This window comes from Cnephaeus nilssonii, assembly GCF_951640355.1.
Source record: "Cnephaeus nilssonii genome assembly, chromosome: 11".
Lineage (NCBI taxonomy): Eukaryota > Metazoa > Chordata > Mammalia > Chiroptera > Vespertilionidae > Cnephaeus > Cnephaeus nilssonii.
This window is the reverse complement of record NC_137082.1, coordinates 57846579-57866445: the sequence shown is the minus strand read 5'-3', so window position 1 is coordinate 57866445 and position 19867 is coordinate 57846579. Positions and strand designations below refer to the sequence as shown.

At 40.3% G+C, this 19867-nt stretch overlaps 1 protein-coding gene across 1 annotated transcript in view; it reads left to right on the top strand.

Annotated features, from left to right (window-relative positions):
* Positions 1 to 14267, top strand: part of MYOM1 (myomesin 1) — a 121837-nt gene extending 107570 nt beyond the window's left edge. Inside the window, exons 30-38 of the mRNA XM_079783818.1 lie at positions 125 to 238; positions 770 to 857; positions 1887 to 1925; positions 2016 to 2121; positions 5319 to 5485; positions 8358 to 8394; positions 8659 to 8681; positions 10880 to 10935; positions 13649 to 14267. Of these exons, the coding sequence (XP_079639944.1) occupies positions 125 to 238; positions 770 to 857; positions 1887 to 1925; positions 2016 to 2121; positions 5319 to 5485; positions 8358 to 8394; positions 8659 to 8681; positions 10880 to 10935; positions 13649 to 13939 (921 nt within the window). The 3' untranslated portion in view covers positions 13940 to 14267. The remainder of the gene's footprint in view (positions 1 to 124; positions 239 to 769; positions 858 to 1886; positions 1926 to 2015; positions 2122 to 5318; positions 5486 to 8357; positions 8395 to 8658; positions 8682 to 10879; positions 10936 to 13648) is intronic.
* The last annotated feature ends 5600 nt before the right edge of the window (positions 14268 to 19867 follow it).

Genomic DNA, 19867 nt, shown 5'->3' with positions numbered 1-19867 from the left:
TAATTCCTTTAGCATCTTCTAACTCTAAGGTTAGTGCTTTTCCTTCTATCTGATGCCACATTAACAACTATTCATGAGTTGCATTCCCTTATTATGAGAAGTGTAATGATGGTTTTTCTTCTAGGTGGCAAATATTAAGAAGGAGACCCATATTTTGTGGTATAAAGATGAAAGGGAGATATCGGTGGATGAAAAGCATGACTTTAAGGACGGTATATGTACCCTGCTTATAACAGAGGTAGGTGACTTTAAGTGTGAAGCACGATATGCATGGATTTGTCACATATCCAACCAATATCAGCTGGATACCACAACTTTCGTCTCTCTGAGCTACTTGTTTCCATAGATGGGTGAGTGGCAGGGAGTTAAGTGGATCCTTCTTCATTTGCTCTTAAGCCTCATGATAACCTGTTTCCTAAAAGTACAATCAGAATAGTATTCATTTAAGTGTACATTTTTATCTCTTTTTTGTCTAAAAGAGCATACCTTTCAAATATATGTGATCATTAATCTTTAATATGAAGGCAGAGTAAAAGATATGGACTTATAAGTCTCAAATCAATTATAGCCGTAGAGGGTGAAAAATCAGGACTGCTAGGTCAAATTATAATGGATAGGTTTATCTGCAAACTGTTCGTTGCTCACATGGTTAGATGTTGTTCAGTGTGTGTTTTGATGGCAGTTCTATAAATAACAGGGCTTTAAAAATGCAAACACCAACTCTGAGGCCATGATAAGCTACAGTGTGGTATATGTGTCCCTCCCTTAGTTTTCCAAGAAAGATGCTGGGATTTATGAAGTTATTCTGAAAGACGACAGAGGAAAAGATAAGAGCAGGTTGAAGCTTGTGGATGAAGGTCAGTCCAGCAGCTGCTGGGGTCTGTTTTGTGTGTTCTATATACGGGTTACCAGAATTATGAGTGAGGCTGAGTTGGTGATCAAAGTCATGCTGATTTTTTTGTCCACAGATTTTGCTTTAATGGAAATTCCAACAGAGTGAACTACTGTTACATTGAAAAATACTTCATTCTAAATTCCCCTCGAAATCAGAAGTTACTTTTAATCCTCAGAGAATTTATAGTCCACAACCCACCAGGGGTTTATTTTCTATATAAATCATTATTTTTGTTTCAACCCTATAAAAAATGTTACAGGATCAAAAACTGTAAAAAGCATGTTGCAAAATAATCCACCCTTAAACAATGACAAGAAAGATTTATATATGAAACTCTAAGCCTCTCAGTTATTAGCAGAGCATGAAAGCAATTTCCACTTTTCAGAGACTACTAAGGACATAATACATCATGATAGCAAAGACCTATATGTGACCCACAAACTTCCAATTTTGTTCCTGAACAAGATCTTTAACAGTATTGCTAAAAAACAGCAGAAGTCTGACTTTGATTTCACCTTCCCAACTCTTGTTGGAGACAGGACTAAATGTGTTTACTGGCAAAAAGCATTATTAGGCTGCAAAATATCAGATTATAGATGGTTAATGTATTATGAATTGATAACACAGATAAGAAAACTTCCTCTAATAGGAACTAAGGCTTCCTGGGACTTAAGAAGAAGAGACTCTTAAAGCCAAGAAACTTGCTGGAAATCTCATTGTGGCTCTTTCTCTAGAATGTAAATGTGACGAACGTTATAGAGAATTAGAGGGGAAAATATCAAAATAAGAGCAAGGATCTTTTACAACTTGATAAAAATTGAATTATTCACTCCAAGAGCACTTATTTTCAATTGGTCAACAAATTTATCTTGTGACCAGTACCTTCCACCAGACAGATCATTTTTGAGAGCACAATGCTGATAGTTCCGAGATTTGACCTTAAAATGAGCATGTCTGTGCTAAAGCTTTGTCTGTGAATCTCCATCCACAGCCTTTCAAGAACTGATGTCTGAAGTATGTAAAAAAATAGGTAAGTTAAAACGTTCTCACCATGACAGTGCTTCGTTATTCTTCTGGATGGGTTTACAGGTGTATGAAATAAGCTATTTTCTTCTTTCAGCTTTGTCTGCTTCAGACCTGAAAATCCAGAGCACGGCTGAGGGCATCCGGCTGTACTCTCTTGTTACTTACTACCTAGATGACCTGAAAGTTAACTGGTCCCACAAGTAAGTAATGGGAACTTAATTTCTGTGTAGAAATTCTTTCTCCATTGAAGTGAAAAAAAACAAAGTTGGAAAAACAACAGCAACCCTCTGTCCTCTCAGCCAAGGAGTCGTCTGACTTCTCAGGCCTGACGTTGATGAGTATAGTACAGAGCACCCAGGCCATTCATTTTATGTGAGTTAGCACTTTGCCTCAACACATATAGGGTGAAGCTGGTGAGGCCTAAGAGCATGTCTTTGTGATCGGGGAAGTGCCATAATTCGTGCACATCTTTATAATGTGACCTCCACCTCCACATGGTTGTGTTTGGGCTCCCTCTGCTTTGCAAGTATCCAGAGCCAGATGCTAATTCTCTCTTTCTGCACACAGCTATCCATGCTATGGTCTGAAACAAAACTGAAGCAGCATGTACCAAGAGACACCAAATTTCCCACTAGATGAATTAGTGGCCTAATTCACCAAAGAAGCCTAATCTGAGAAGTGCCCAGCTTTGTTATTGTTGTTTGTAGCAATTGGCATTGTTGGTCATTAGCATGTTTCTTGTCCTCCCTCGGAAGTCTTTGAAGATCTCAAGATCACTTTGGGAAAATGTATTTGAACTGAATTGAGCCTGAAGATCTGTTCTAATCTCGGGCTTCCTTTGTGGAGTTCTAGAGGGGTTCCATTCAGGTTCACCTCTGGGATTCCAAGAGCCAACATAGGTTTCTAAATCAAACCAGTTCTCCCATTTATACTGTGGATATTATCCTTAACCTCCGTGCTTCCTTGAAATTTCCTGAGCTGAAAGAGAGCAGCAGCCTGGCAGAGAAATCTGATGGGGCACAGCCGCCTTCAGTCCACACTAAGGATGCAGCTGACACTCATTCTCAAAGTCCGATGAGACCCACTAGCATTAGGTCACTGTGGCACCCCCAGGAGGACACAAATAACAATGTTCATAATCTTCCCTTCAGTGGGTATTTACAATATGCCTGGTACTTCCAAGCCATTTAGATGTATGAATTCATTTAACATACCCAACTTTTGGAGGAGATACTTCTTACTTCAGTGAAGAGGAAGTTCAGGCTGAGGGATGTGACTTGCCTAAGGTCATACAGCAAAGTGGTGGATGGAGGGCTGAGTTCAGGCACCCTGGCTCCAGAGGCCCCCTGTCATGGCACTAGCCCTGGGTTCAAGTTGCATTAGAAGTCTAGGTTAACATTTAACCAGAGCTGGGTCCCACAGAGCAATCATTTGTGTTTTCTTTAAAATGACTTTAATATCAATGGAAAGAGAGGAGCAATGTCAAGACTAAATAATAAGAAGACACTGTTATGTAGAACAGTGTCTTCTTATTATTATTAATTTCCCGAATTCTTAAAAAATGAGAAGTGAAAGTCCAATGTAGAATTCTTGGGGTTTCATTCCTTTATCCAATTTCTTTCAGAATATATTGTAGGAAATTATAAGTTAAGATAGATCAAATTTCAGGAAATTCCTCTGTGACATCTAAGACATTCTAATATATCAGTCTGAAGAATAAGAGAAGATAAGGTAATTGAATCATCAATCAAAAAGCTTTATACATCATCTCTAAAAGAATTACTTGTTCAAAAAACTTAGAACTCTGACTTTGAACAAATCGCTATTAGACTAACAAAGTATAAACTTCTTACATCACTTGGTTTAGTCATTTAAATAAATGTTTTTTGTACCCACCTGCCTATGAAAGATTCAGGAGTCAAGGATTGTGTTCACTTGTCTTTATGTAAGTATGTGACATGATGAAAAAAATACTTGAAATGGGTTTTAGTCTTGACATTGCTCCTCTCTTTCCATTGATATTAAGCAAGTTATTTAATTTTCTGAATCTCACTCAATAATACCTGCTTTATCTCATAACACTGATGGACCCAACGAAAGAATGAAATTAATGGCACTTTATAAACTATAAAGTGCTTTACAAATTTAAAGTACTATTATGCATGTTAGCCAGAGATTAAAGAATTCAAACACTTATTATAGCAAAGCAGAGAACTGTCTGTCTTTCTAGCTCTCTAAAACAAATATATTGCTCAGGCGAAAGTCTATGGATACAGATGGGTTTCTTTGTCTTACATTTTATGGCATTTTAATTTTAATATATTTTATAGAATGTACTGTATAAGAAAAATGCTGACTATTTGAAAACAGAAACTTTTTGGTGGAGATTTTTATTTTTCTATGTTTTTTTTAAGTTTATTTTGCTTATTGTAACTATAAGCAGAACACATGTTTGTTTAAGAAAATATATTTATAATATCATATTATAAGTTAGAAAGTGTTTATAACATGATATTATCCATAGTTTTCCTAGTCATGTTATAAACATTTTGGGATTATACCTTAGTCTTTTCTCTATGCATAATTGTTAATAAAATTAGGTAGTTCTAGTGCCTTTTTCCCTTATTTCTTTGAAGTTACTTTTAACATCATTGAGAGCACATCTACTTCTACCTTTCTCTTACTTCCTCTATAACAGCAACATTTCTAGATCCTCAGGTCACAAAACAAAGGGTTCTATTTGCTTATATTCTCTTGCAAAGAACACAATGCTTGGGTCTGCTCTTGACCTACTGTAGAACACTGCGAAACTCACATCCAGGCACAGAGAAGGTGCCTCATTCATTTTGGCAGCAGCTCTTCTTTTCATTCACTCTTGGCCTTACTAGTGCATAATTACTTGTGTTTTAAATAGCTTTCTAACAACATATGTCAATAGATGCCAGCCACAGATGAACCTCCTTAGGTCTGTTTTTGATTAGCTTGTAAAATCCGATTTATATTCATAGAGCATCTGCATGAACTATGCAGTAACATAATATGTACCTTGGCCTTTTCACTTTAAAGATTCCCTTAGTCCTATAAATAAGCGCAAGCAAAAGCAAAGATAATTAATACCACTGAGAAGTATTGATGTTGCAATCTGCCTGGGCCCCAGACTGCTGTTGTGAGTTAAATGTGAGCCTCTCAGACGCCCACCCTCACCCTTCACCCTGGGTCTTGAAATCCAAGTTTAGTGACTCAGGGCCCATCATTGCTCTGAAGCTGTAGACCACATTTGGATCCCATATTATTTGAAAGCCTGTAAAACTTTATGGTAAGACCATCAATAAAGACAAAGTAAAGGTCAGCTCTGGATGAAAGCAAACAATAATGATGTTTTCTTTGATTTGAACAGTGGGACTGCTATTAGGTACACAGACAGAGTTAAGAGCGGAGTCACCGGGGAGCAGCAGATCTGGCTGCAAATCAGTGAGCCCACTCCGAATGACCAAGGGAAATACGTAATGGAGCTTTTTGATGGCAAAACAGGACACCAGAAGACAGTGGATCTTTCTGGACAAGGTAAATGGATATTCTGCAGGTTCAAACTTACTATAGAGGAGTGGGCTTTTTTACAAGAATGGAGGGTGAGCCCTAGCTGGTTTGGCTCAGTGGATAGAGTGTCAGCCTGCGGACTGAAGGGTCCCAGGTTCGATTCCAGTCAAGGGCACATGCCCAGGTTCTGGGCTCGATCGATGATTCTCTCTCAGCATTGATATTCCTATCTCTCCTTCCCTCTCCCTTCCTCTCTGAAGTCAACAAAAAATATATTTAAAAAATAAAATAAAAAGAATGAAGGGTGATAAGTGGTCAATACATTTACCTATTGAAAGTTGATTGGAGATTTTAGTAAAGCAGTTTAAATTCAGCCACGGTGGTAGAAGTCAAGAATTTCAATGGGTGGAGAATCATTGAAAAGTAAGCACTACTCTTTCAAGATGCGTACAAAAGAAAGGCAGATTGATTTACGATCACTTGAGCAAGGACAAACACTGGAAAAGCATAGTTTTTATGGGGATTGAAATGTGATCATGTTCATGGAGTCCAAGAAATCCACTGAGTTGGAAGGACTAAAGATGTGAGTGAAGGGAATAATTGATGTATCAGAGTTCAGAAGGATGGAAGGGTGGAGATCCAGGGCAGGGGTGGGAGTAAGGGTGAATAAGCAATGACAAATACTGAGGACAGAAAGAAGCTGGAAAAGTTGGATCCTTATGGTCATCAGCTGAGAGGATGGCAGTGGGCGGGGGTATCTGGAGAGACAAGGTAAGAGAAGAAAGTCACAGGAGATGAGGAAAAAGGCCTTCTACCTAAGAACATAGATGAGAGGCGATGTGTAGCTATTAATTAAAATTTAAAAAGTTAAAACATACAGTCATAAATAAAAAATTAAAAATACTGTGCCATTTCTCCTAGTACTGTATTCTTCATCTTATTTATTATTTCCTTAAAAATAAAATAGTCTGTATGAAGCCCTAACCGCTTTGGCTCAGTGGCTAGAGTGTTGGCCTGCGGACTCAAGGGTCCCAGGTTCGATTCCGGTCAAGGGCATGTACCTTGGTTGCGGGCACATCCCCAGTAGGGGGTGTGCAGGAGGCAGTTGATCAATGTTTCTCTCTCATCGATGTTTCTAATTCTCTCTCCCTCTCCCTTCTTCTCTGTAAAAAATCAATAAAATATATTTTTAAAAAATAGTCTGTATGAAGTTACCAGAAAAGATTGGGGACTGACTTTTTCTTCCATTTCTTCATATATTAAAATGCAACCTAGCCCTAGCTGGTTTGGCTCAGTGGATAGAGCGTTGGCCTGCAGACTGAAGGGTCCTGGGTTCGATTCCAGTCAAGGGCACATGCCCGGGTTGCAGGCTCGATCCCCAGTTGGGGGTGTGCAGGAGGCAGCCAATCAATGATTCTCTCTCATCATTGATGTTTCTATCTCTCTCTCTCCCTTCCTCTCTGAAAAAAAAAAAAAAATGCAACCTAAATATGTAATAGCTCTCAGTGTTTTAATCCTCAGACAGTAGATTCATAATTTAGAGAACAGTCTTTCAACCCTGCCTTGAGTGGTTTTGTGCTGTCTCTTAACCTTGCCCCACCCACCCATGATTGCTGAAGGGTCTCTGTAGGGAATGAGAGGCTGCCCCCTGGGACTACACACAGGGTCACACTGTGCCTGAGTCACATCCCGCAGTGGCAGGGGATTTCTTCTGCAGTCCATTGGATACTTTGAAACACAGTAGAAAAATGAAAATAAGAGGTGGATAGATTTAAAACTTAAAAATTTTTTTCTTTTACTCTCTGGCCCATCAGGGCTTATTTAACTGCCCTGCTCTCATGTCCCTCTTAAGCCAAAGGCTGTGGATTGTCTTACAGCCGGACACGGCCACCCAACGCAGATTGGTTCGCCCGTTCCTGACTCTCTCTCAGTGTGGCGTGGGCAGAAAGAGTACTGAACTCTTAGCCTGGTTTAGCCCAACTAGTCTACCTCCAGAGACTTTAAGCCTGGCTTTATGCTTACATTTTTCCATCTGTAAAAGGGAGGGGGTGGACTAGTGTTATATAAATATTTTCTGGATGTACAATATTATGATTCCTAGATCACAGAGGCTCTTTAAAGGCAAGGTGAGGGCATGCGACAGGGGATAGGGGAGGGTGGGGGAAGGTCAATGGGGGAAAAAAAGGAGATATATGTACTACTATATGTAATACTTTAAACAATAAAAAAATTTTAAAAAAATAAATAAAGGCAAGGTGGGAGAGATTTCAAAATGAAGCTGCCTTTTCACCTGACGTCTTCAAAGTGGCTCACCCTGCAGTCTCAGGGAAACAGATTATTTTAGAACTCTGTAGCTCTCCTTACCCCGTCTCGCTCGCCTTTTATCTCTCTCTGCACAGCAGAGAAGCATTGTTTCAGGCAAGCATGGGCACGCGCTGTGGCTGCAGGAATTCCTTGTGCTCTTTAATACAAATAGGTGGGCCAGACCACGGGACATAGAAACATTCAACTGTCTAGCAAGGAGGCCATGCCATGTGGGATGATTTAATATGAGAAAAGCCTTTTTGAAGCTCAGGATGCTTATTAGACAACCAACTTTTATTTGAAACAGACCTTTACTCCCTTTTTATCCTCGGTGGAGCTAATTCTTGGCCTTCCCGTTTGAAGAGTTGAAGGTCTCTCACAGAACTGAGATCTTCTAAAATCCACTGTTTCATATTTTCTACCTAGAAAGTATTTGCTTAAGTCCACCAAGCTGTAGAGTGAACACATAGGCACAGTGAGTCAGCTTAGTTTTATCTGCACTGATCACATTGTCCTCATGTTGTGACTTTAAACAGCCCCTCTGTGCTGTCAATTCTGGCTGAACAAATTCTAACTTCTCTTTTTCCCCTTAAAGATTATGAGGAAGCCTTTGCTGAATTCCAGAGATTAAAGTAAGTATTTTTTTTCCCTCGTGAAGGCCACGTGCATGCACTCATTTCTTTGGAACCTCCTGCGTGCTGCTCCCCCACCTGAATAGCAGGGAGGGTCTTTCCTTTAGACAAGTGCAGTGAGACCAGTGCTTCCCACTGCTTTGTTGAACAGCAAAATGTCTGTGGGGCAATGAGACACAGTCAAAGGTTAGCTGCTCTGAAATACCACTAAAGCCACGTTCTTCTTTGTTTCCATGTTTGTTTGTTTGTTTCTCTCAACCACAGACAAGCTGCCATTGCCGAGAAAAGTAAGTAAACCTTGTTCTTGTTTATTCCTGGCATAGTTTCAAAATGTAACTTTTATTTTCTATTATAACTGCACATGGAAAAAAGTGGAAGTAGGTGTTTTTTTCTTTTTTTTAAATCGTAGCCCTTCTACATATGTTTTCATTTAGTCTCTTGAGTAAGGATGTCTATGAAAAGAAGGTCTCAGGTTACCGTATAAGAATGTCACCCAGCTCTTAACTTGAGCCAGCGATTTGGAAAAATCTCCGGGCTGCAACTCATAAAATAGGTTGTTAATCACCTGCAGCAGGCACAGCGTATCAGAAACATTTGGGTACATTAAATAAAAAAAAGAAATGAGAATCTTTGTAAATTTACATCAGGTGAATCACAAGCACTCCACATGTTCCTGAGAGGCCCGTGGGAGAAACGACCCCCAGTAAGGAAGGCCTTCCTCTCATTTCACAGGACACAGTCCCGGTGAACACACACCAAACTGTCAAGTCCACCCAGAAATGAGTTCTACCAACTGTTTGCTTCACACACAGAGATTTCGAGAAGGACTCAGTCTTATGGCATTCCACAAGTCACAGACTGGTTCATCATAATAACTCCGGTTCTTTAGCAGTGGGGGAGGCATGACTTGAAAAATGTTGAGGGTTAAAACTTAGAGTTGTCCTGAGCTGGAGTGGAAAGGGCTTGAGCAGGGGAAGGAGTAGGAAGTGAAGTCATCTGTCTGCCTCGCAGTGGCTCCAGGCGACTCAGAATGGAACTTTTCACCTTTGCCAAGTGCTGCTGTCCTCCCCTTCTGCTCTTTCCCTCTCCCGCTCAGGCCCTGGCTTTGAGGTGGCTGCTGGTGGTGAGTAGGGCAGAGGGCAGCACCAGAGGCCTGTGGGGAGTGTCCAGGGACAGGGAGTTTTTCTTGTTGGCACCCGAGTATGTCCCTCCCACTCACACACACAAGCAAAGCCAAGCCCGAGGCAGCAGCAGTTGACAGGCACGCCCATTCTTGAACTCTCTTGTGGGCAAAGAGCCCAACCTTCCCTCCAGTTCATGAACAGTTTCCTAAGATCACTGGGTCACCGCAGTTTAGAGCTGGAAGAGATGTTAGTGCTCGTCTAGCTCCATGTTTTTAAACTTCCACAAGCCATGGAACACTTAATTCACACAAAACCTTCCACACAGACCCAATATATAAAATAGGTAAAAGCAGAGTTATCTTCATTGGCTCCTTGACTCAATAACCTATCTTGACCTCCTCTCAGGCCCCCTCAGAGGAATCCCATGGACGCTGTGCACATGTCTAATCCAACCCTCCCCCTATTCTATAGATGAGACCCAGATGATGGCTTGGGCTTATAAGTGGTGTAAGGTGCAGTGGAATCAGTGGGAGAATGCAGTCAACACTCAGCTAAAGCTTTAGCCTGACTTAGTGGAGAAGGGAATTGTAGAAATATGGATCAAGAGCTACACATTCATGAAGTAGGCCTAAAAACGAGACAGTGGCAGCCACAGCACTGGTGTCAGAGAGGGTGATTTTGAGTGAATTATAGAAGGCGTCCTACCCTGGGGCTGAGCAGTCACACACAGAATACATGGCTTGGCTAGGGAGTCAGCCCTGGATTTCAGCACCTTGGCTGCACTTTGTCCCCTCACCTTGGAGCCTTTATACTCATGGCCATAGACAGCGGCCCTGCATAGTGCTACCAAGAACTACCAGGATACGAGAAAGGGAAGGTGTGTAGGGAAAGCCTCAAAGAAAGCCCATGTCTGATGAACCTCCAGATCTCCCTGACATAACACTTCTAATTATGCAACCTTTTTTCATCATAGGGGAGCCCATAAAAGAGGCCACACTGAGCTTGGAGGCTGTCCATAGAGATCCGCTCTGCCTCCTCGAGCTGAGCCCCACCGAGCTGCAGAAGGGCCAGGACTGAAAATAGCCATGAAAGCGATAGAGCAGGTCTTGGTCCAACAAAGAGATCTCAAGCTGATATTGTAGGCACAGATAGAGGCTCCTGCACTCGTGAAATTGTGTGAAGAAGGATTAACATTTCAGCATCACTGGATCATTTTTTAATTTTACGTATTAAAAGCTGGTATAAAGTAACTGTAAGGAGAGGGAGACTAAATTGGAAAGTTAGTTCCCTGGGGTGGTTTTGTGAATGTGATCGCTGATGCTCAATGTTCAGTAATTAACCAGAAATGCCTATTCTTGCAGATCGCGCCCGGGTGGTGGGCGGTCTCCCCGATGTGGTCACCATCCAGGAGGGCAAGGTAAGCATGGAGCACTCCTGTCCCTGCTTCTTCCACACGAGGAATGGGTTCCAGTGCCTCAGACTTTGTTCTATCTTTTAAGATACATACCATCCTATGCAATGGCTGCTTATGCTTGACTTCAGAATAGCCAATACAAGGTTCAAAATGCAGCCATTTTCCCAATCATCTTAATATTTTGGGCCAAGCATCAGGATGCAAGTTTGTTTAATGTAGGCACATGTAGACCACTTAGTATCTTTCTAGAGTTACCTTCTAAAATCACAAGGAGTGGAAAATGTTCAATCATAACTACGTGACAAATGTAATTGAAGAAAGAAGTGACCTCTAACACCTAGTGGCAAAGGGGCTATCCTATTAAATGCCTCACCTTTGAAAAGAGACATGCTGCTCCATGAATGTCTATAAGCTCTATTTTGTTGAAAACTGATTTCTGTTCGTAAGTTTTAAATTAGCATTACCTGGCTCCATCATGATCTCTGAAAAGCAATGAACATAATTTCTAACCTGGATTCACTTTCTTCATCCCTGTTTCATTAAAACAGGTTTAGTATCTACCCATGAACCAGGAGGTCACGGTTGATTTCCAGTCAGGGCACATGACCAGGTTTCAGACTCAATCCTCAGTAGGGAGCATGCAGGAGGCAGCTGATCAATGTTTCTCTCTCATCGATGTTTCTATCTCTCCACCCATCTCCCTTCCTCTCTCTCTGAAATCAATAAAAACAACAACAAAAAAAGTTTAATATACCAGCCATAGGGGTATGGGTACTTGTAGTAGAATAAAACCTTTTCTCACCTCAAAATGGTAATGAAGACATATGATGGGTGATTGGAACTAGAGTGATAAAACAAAGTATATCTAAAAGTTTAGTGAGAGGCAGGTTTTATCCACCTGTGTTTCTTCGTAGTGAAACATGACTACAGTTTAAGCTCAACCATTTACAGGGTTGCTTTTGTTTTAAACTCTATTTTCCATTTTCCTCACCTAACGAGGTTCAAAATATGCAACTCACTGGGTCATAGTGAAAATTAAGAGACAGAATTATGTGAAAGTACTTTGTGATCTATAACTCAAATCTAGAGTATGGATAATAGTTTTCCATAACATCTAAGGTACTTAGTTTTGTTAAAAGTTTTAACCCCCAAGTAATCACAGTTTCCAAAACCTGGCCCACTTGGAGATGACTAATGGCAATAGGTTGACTCATATTTTTCTTGAAATGTATTTGTAGAATAATTCAGTAAGAAGTGCTAATTTGGAAAGAAAACAGATTTCTTAATCTATGCAATTTTAAAAGATACTCGTATAGAAGAGATCACAAGTGATCATGTAAGACTCTTTAGAGGATATTCAGAAGGATATTGTGTGCCCTAGTTATTTTTTTTATAATTACTGGATTTTAGGAAGAAAAAAAATGTGAGAATGGAATTTAAAATGTGAAATAAACTCAACATTGTTGGCTCTCGGGGAAATGCAAATTAAAACCACATTGAAATATCATAACACACCTATCAGAATTGCTAACATAAAAAATAGTGACAACAAATGCTGGCGAGGATGCAGAAAAACTGAATCACTCACACATTGCTGGTGGAAATGTAAATCAAAATTGTACAGCCACTCAGGAAAACAGGTTGGCAATTTCTTAAAATATGAAACATGCATTTACCATATGACCCAGCAATTGCACTCCTGGGCACTTATCATAGAGAAATTAAAACTTATGTTCACAGAAAAACCTGTACACAAATGTTTCTAGCGGGTTTATTTATAATAGCCCCAAACAGGCCAGATAACCCTTAGAGATATGACCACACCATGGCACATACTCAATGATAAGAAGGAACAAATCATTGGTACTTGCAACAATTTGGATGAATCTACAAGGAATTATGCTGAGTGGAAAAGGCAATCCAGAAAGGTTACATATTGTCTGATGCTATTTATATAATGTTTTTGAAATTAGAAAATTTTAGAAATTTTTGTGGTGATGGAAATGTTCTGTAACTTGATTGAGGTGGTGGATACATGAACATAGACAGGTGATAGAATTAAATAGAAGTAAACATACACATACACAAATGAGTACAAGTAAAACTGGGGAAATCTAAATAAGATCAATGAATTGTACAATGTCAATGTACTGGTTGTGATGTTATGCTATAGTTTTGTAAAATGAAACTACTGAGGGAAACTGGGTAAGGGTACACAGGATCTCTTTATTATTTATTACAACTGTATATGAAACAGATTGGGTAGAGTCTGGGGGGGAAATAAAACAAGGAAAATGGAATTTGAAAATTAGTCACATTATCTGAAACAGCTATTAGGATTCCGCTGCTGGGCTCTGTGACGCAGTTGAAATGCAAATGTGAGCAGGTGGTGATTATGGCAATGAGATTTCTCTACCGAGACAGAGTTCGAAATGCCATATTAGAGTAAAAGGCATCCATTTATGTGTTTATGAAAGTGAAAATGGAGATGGGATCTGGAATAAGCATTCCCAAATCTGAGTCTCTAAGAAACCTTCTCAGGTTTGTGTTCAAACTGTAACTCACACAGGTGCATACACATAACCAGTTCAAACCCTGATCTGGGAGGGTTATATTTATCCTCATTGAGTCATGCCACACCATCAGAGGACCTTTGAAGTTGGATCATCATTATATCTGATATCTCTCCTTTCCTCTCATAAAACCTGTTTTGCAGACACTTAATCTCACTTGCACCGTGTGGGGCGACCCGACTCCGGAGATCTCCTGGCTGAAGAATGAGAAGTCCCTGGACTCGGATGACCACTGCAACCTCAGGTTCGAAGCCGGCAAGACGGCCTTCTTTACTGTCACCGGGGTGACCACCGCCGACTCCGGCAAGTACGGGCTGGTTGTGAAGAACAAGTACGGCTCGGAGACCATTGATTTCACCATCAGTGTGTTTATCCCAGAGGAGGAGGCGAGGATGGCTGCCGCGAAGCCTCAGAAAGTCAATAAGGCCAAGTGACCGGACCCGCTGGGAGGGCACACGAAGGAATCTGGCCTAGGCTACCTTGTGCTACTAGTGTGCAAATGGTTTGGTTAAGTGTAAGGAAGTCTTTGTGCTTTCTACTCCCTATTTTTGGCTTGGGGGAGTTGAGTGGGGATTGTCAAATCTTTTATTCATATTTTTAAAAAGCACCAACTAATATTTTAATAGTTAAGAAAATGCCAATGGTAGCACAAATATTAGGAAAGGATTTTAAGCAAAAGACCAGAAAAAGAGGGACATTGAATAATGATCAGAAAGCAGACGAATGTGCTGTGGAGCCGAGTTTGGATGTAGTTTGCAGTTATGCTCCAGTATCCTACTGAGAACGAGACTAGTTGTTAAGCAAACCAGTATGTTCGTGTGTTGTGGAGATAGCGGTGTGCATCTCTGTGGGCGGTCTTTTGATTTGGAACCTCCTCGGTATTAATAAACAGTCCTCACACCTTTTCTCTTCTTCATCAGTGTTTCTCTCATTGTTACTGTTTGGCTGCTCAGGTGGGTCTCTGCTGCATCTCTCTTGTTTGTTTCTTGTAGCTCGTCTTCTGCTTTCAATTCCTTTGGGTTAAAGCAGTACCTTCATAGTAACATCAGGTAAGTCATCCAAGGACAATTGAGGTTCAGAGGTGTGAAATTGCTCTGTCACTGTACATCTGTTACCTTACTGGACAATCAATTCATTCCATTGTTAAGATACCCAAAGTAATTGAATGAGTTGTGTCAATTAAGGATAATAAAAGGGTCAGGGATATCTAGTGCTAGAATTGGTGACTAAGGAAAAAAGAGCCCTCATTCTAAATGCAGAGAACTGCCAGATTCGGGGCCTGCTCCTCTTTGCAGGACATGTCTACAGGCAGCATTCTGCTTTAGAAAATTTGGCTCTTTTCCAACCCTAGTCCCAACCTCCTGCCCCACCCCCACCCCCCACACACCCCCCCCACACACACACATGCACACACACACACAATTGCTCACACACCACTGGAGGAAAATAGTAATGGTGAAAACAGGTTCCTCTCTCCCTCCTCCTGTCAAGGGTCAGGAGTGGAACAACAGACTCTCTTATACTGTTAGAAGGGGCACCTACAAATCCTTTCCTGTGCAAAGTTCTGGACTGGAAACTGCATCTCATTTGACTGTTGCCAATTCCCTTGTCCAGCCAAGTGCCCCAAGCTATTGCTGTGACATTGAACATGGGCAGGAGAGAGATGCTGTACTGTCACTACCAGGCATGGCAAGTAATGAGATCCCTGAGTCAAGGGGACCCAGTGGAGGGCAGCTGACCTTAAGCAGTCTGAAGTTCTCCCTCCCTCAGCAAGAAGGCTCCTTCTGGACAAGTGGACCCAGAAGGAAAGTGGACACAGCCTGGGAGCAGAGAGAGGAGAAAGGGATGAAGTAGGGGTGGATTTGTGTGTCAAGAAGCTGTGCAGATGAGAGGCCCCCAAGACTTCACACAGAACCTAAGTGCACCCCTCACAAGACCAGAAGCAGAGTCCCAGTGTTGGGAGAAGATGGGGAGGGAGGTGTGTGCTAGCAGAACCCACTACCCGATTCCTCATTTCCATGCCACTGGAGTCAAATTGGGGAGAAAACAAGAAGGATTTTGAATCCAATAAAACACAATTTTAAAACAATGTGTTCTAGCCCTGGTCAGTGTGGGTCAGTTGGTTGAAGTATCATCCCCTACACTGAAAGGTCTCAGGTTTGATTCCCAGTCAGGGCACATACCCAGGTTGTGGGTTTGATCCCCGGATGTTTGGAGCATGTACAGGAGGCAACCAATCCATGTTTCTCTCTCACATAAATGTTACTCGCTCTCTCTTTCCCTCTCCCTTCCTCTTTTTCTAAAATAAACAGAAACATATCCTCGTGGAGGATTAAAAACAACAACATTTAAAACAATGTGTTCTAAATTCTGAAATTGTTTGAAAGCTTAGGAAATCAAAGTAGACTATCACTAAGATGCACGCCATCCAGCAGAGACTTTCTGGAACACTGTAACGGTGAGGGAGAAAAATGGCTTTCAGATTCGTAGCTCAATAAAATGGTTATTAGGATTATTTCAGCCATTATAATGACCAAACTAAATAAACTATGATTTGATGGCTTAGATAAAAAAGCTGTTGTTTCTACAGGGGAAAAAGAACTAAAACTATACATCTATCAATTTAATGATGTTGAAGGTCCTTTTAACATAAGAATTCATGAATCTGTGACCTGCTAAATGTGATCTATTGGTACATAGAGGGTTGTATTGGAGCACAGAAAAGACTCTTCAGAGTTTAGTTTTATAAAATTAATATTCAATATGTTAAAGTAATAAAATTAAAAATCTAGAGCTTCCTAAATTCTTGAAGTTGAGCTTTAAAATCTCATTTTTTAATTTAAAAATCTATTGAGAAAAGTTATTCTGAGGGTACTTTATAGTATAACTAAATTCCCTTTAACTTGTTAAGCTGTATTTATAAATTAATATATTTGCTTTCCATTTTAAGTAATACTATTTTCTGACTTACCAAACAAAAACTTTGCAAGACCTTAAATAACTTTAATTACCTATAAAATTAAGTACAATATATGGAATTTGAGTCCTCTTAAATGTACTTCTTTGTAGATAAATTTAGTAAGACTGTAACATAAAATCACAATAATTGAACATTTTAAGTTAGAATCATAAAACTAAACTATTACTAGGATAAATTTTCTAAGCCATTATAAGTACATAGAAATCAAATAGGCACAGATGTCATAGTGCAAAAATAATAACATTATCCAGCTACAGTCCCTATGGCCTGGAACTAGAGTTTTAATACCCGTCAGAATGAGAGGCGTGAGCTCAGATTGCTCATAATGGGGAGCTGCATACCAACATCTTTGCATAAGGCTGGGAGCACAAAGGGTAGCGTAATTAAAAAAAAGAAAGAAAGAAAAAACACACACAAAAGGGAATAGTAATAATATCAACAAATGACATGGAGAAGCTATATGGAAACTTGCCATCTGCCTGGGGGTGGTTCTGGGTAGAAAAACAAAGTTAACGATTCCTCAAGCCAGTACTGAATACTTGTGGGATCCACACTTATAGCACCACATGGTTTAAGCATCCTAAGCCAAGAGTTCTCATAAAAATGGCTAATGTCTGGAGCCCCAGAGAAGCCAATGTAAAACTCTACTACAAGGGACTTCTGTGTCTGCCCACAAAGGATTACTGTTGTGGAAATTGTCCTCCCACCCTAAACAACTAGAAAACCAGGCAAAATACATGGGGGGAAACTGGGGCATTGGCTCAACAGAAAGAGTGTTGGCCTGTGGACTGAAGGGTTCCAGGTCCAATTCTGGTCAAGGGCATGTACTTGCAGGCTTGATCTCTAGCCCTGGTCAGGGCCTGTGTGAAGGCAACCAATTGATGTGTTTCTCTCACATTGATGTTCCTCTCTCCCTTCCACTCTCTCTATAAATCAATGAGAAAATAGCTTCAGGTGAGGATTAACAACAACAAAAAAAAAAAAAAAGAAAAAAAAGAAAAGAAAGAAAAAGGGGAATGAAAATACTGGGAACTCTGAATTTTTGTGTCATATATTAAAAAAACAAACAAACAAAAAACACAAAACCTTCTCATCTTTGTGATGCATCAATAAACCTACATTAGGCAGCAAATCTTTTACAACAGAGGAAATAAAATCCAGTTCTCTCAGGCATAGAATCAGGATTTTTTTTTACTGCTTTGGCAGTTACTGGAACACTTCTAGGTACTATGTAGTTTTTCTGGTACAGACTAACATTGTATTGTTATTAGCACAAATTGTATGTTCTGATTACTTCTGAGAATCCACTAGTATCAACTGAAAAGTGATTTGTGGATTAATAATACCACTGGCGCAGTTTCAAGTATTTATTCTGTTCTACTCCTCAGCCTTGCTTTGCTTATCCATAGAAACACATTTAGATATAATTCACAGATTTTTATGGGAACGCTGAATTTTTGTAATTTCATAATTATGTCTTGTCCTTAGATATTTGCATGTTGACCTTTACCTGAGGGCTTTATAGATAAAGTGTTTAACAAAAGTCTTTAGATGATTTAAACACTTCTGAAGAACTAACTGAATATGTCTATTAAAATCTATTAAAATCTCAGTCTCTAAAATAACTATGAGCTAGGTAAAATTTCAGCATTACCTAGCTCATAGTTATTAAGATCTAAGTGACTTTTTATACTATTTTTTTACATTCTTTCTTATGGTCTAGTGTTGAGAAGAGATAAGAATCCAACACTTGTCCCAAAGCTCATACATATCCTGCAGGTACCCAGAGGCACTACATGTACCCTTCTATCTCTATTTACTAAGGACAAATGTCTTCATTCTGAAAAGGGGAGAGAACATGTAACTCAGTTTCATTTAAAACACTTTGGCAGGCCGAAACCGGTTTGGCTCAGTGGATAGAGCGTCGACCTGCGGACTCAAGGGTCCCAGGTTCGATTCCGGTCAAGGGCGTGTACCTTGGTTGCGGGCACATCCCCGGTGGGGGGTGTGCAAGAGGCAGCTGATCGATGTTTCTCTCTCATCGAAGTTTCTAACTCTCTATCCCTCTCTCTTCCTCTCTGTAAAAAATCAATAAAATATATTAAAAAAAAAAAAAAACACTTTGGCAACAAAATATACCCTGCCTTGAATAAATTATGAAAGGAGTATTTCCCTCCCTGATCTTGAGTTTCTTAGCCTCCCTTGCCTCTTCTTTCTGTTTTTAAAAGGACCAAAAAAGACCCCGAATAGCCACAGCAATCTTGAGAAAGAGGAACAAAGTAGGAGGGATCACAATATCAGATATCAAATTACACTACAAAACCATTGTAACCAAAACAGCCTAGTACTGGCACAAGAATAGGCATAGAGTTAATTGGAACAGAACAGAGAACCCAGAAATCAATCCATTATGTTCAATTAATATCTGACATAGGAGGCAAGAGCATACAATGGAATAAAGACAGTCTCTTCAATAAATGGTGTGGGGAAAATTGGGCCATGCAAAAGAAAGAAAGAAAGAAAAAACCTAGACCACCAACTTATACCATATAAGAAAATAAATTCAAAATGGCTTATATCACCAACTGACAGGACTCCAGGGTGTGTCTGGCCTGTTTCGCTCAGTCCTGATCAGCCGGACCCCCAGCAGCAAGCTAATCTACCGGTCGGAACATCTGCCCCCAGTGGTCAGTGCACGTCATAGCAACTGGTTGACAGGTCAACTGTCTGACGCCTGGTGGTCAGTGCACGTCATAGTGAGTGGTTGAGCGGCCTTAGCATATCATTAGCATATTACGCGTTGATTGATTGAACGGCCGACTGGACACTTAGCATATTAGGCTTTTATTATATAGGATACCTCCCTACTGAGTCTGCCCAGTAACTGCCCATAGAAAAACCTCTCCACGTAGGTCTCCATGCCAACTGCAGCACATACATATTAACACACCTCCTCCTCTGTCCCCTCCATTCTTTACAGCTTAATATTCCCAGATGGAAAGATAACCAAGCCTCAGAACCCTCTTTGCTCTCAGACTTACTATATGTCAGTACAGGCATCCATCCAGTTCATGAGCTTCCCCCAGAGTCCAGTCCCCTTTACCAGAATGTCACATGAGTAGTGTCTCTTCCACACACATCCAAAACCAGGAACCACGTTGCCAAGAGGAGCTTTCTGTTTCACTAAAAAGAAAACTGCAGAGGGAGAAGAGAACAACTCATTGCTGGGACAGAATCTAGAAACCTGAAATCTCCCTCTCAGGAGTTTTAGCAGTGTTGAAGTGCAGATGAAGAAATGATTAAAAGAAAAAAAAATCTTTGTTTTCTTCTTAAAACTGAAATAGAAGGCAATTACCTATACCTTATACTAATAAAGACACAA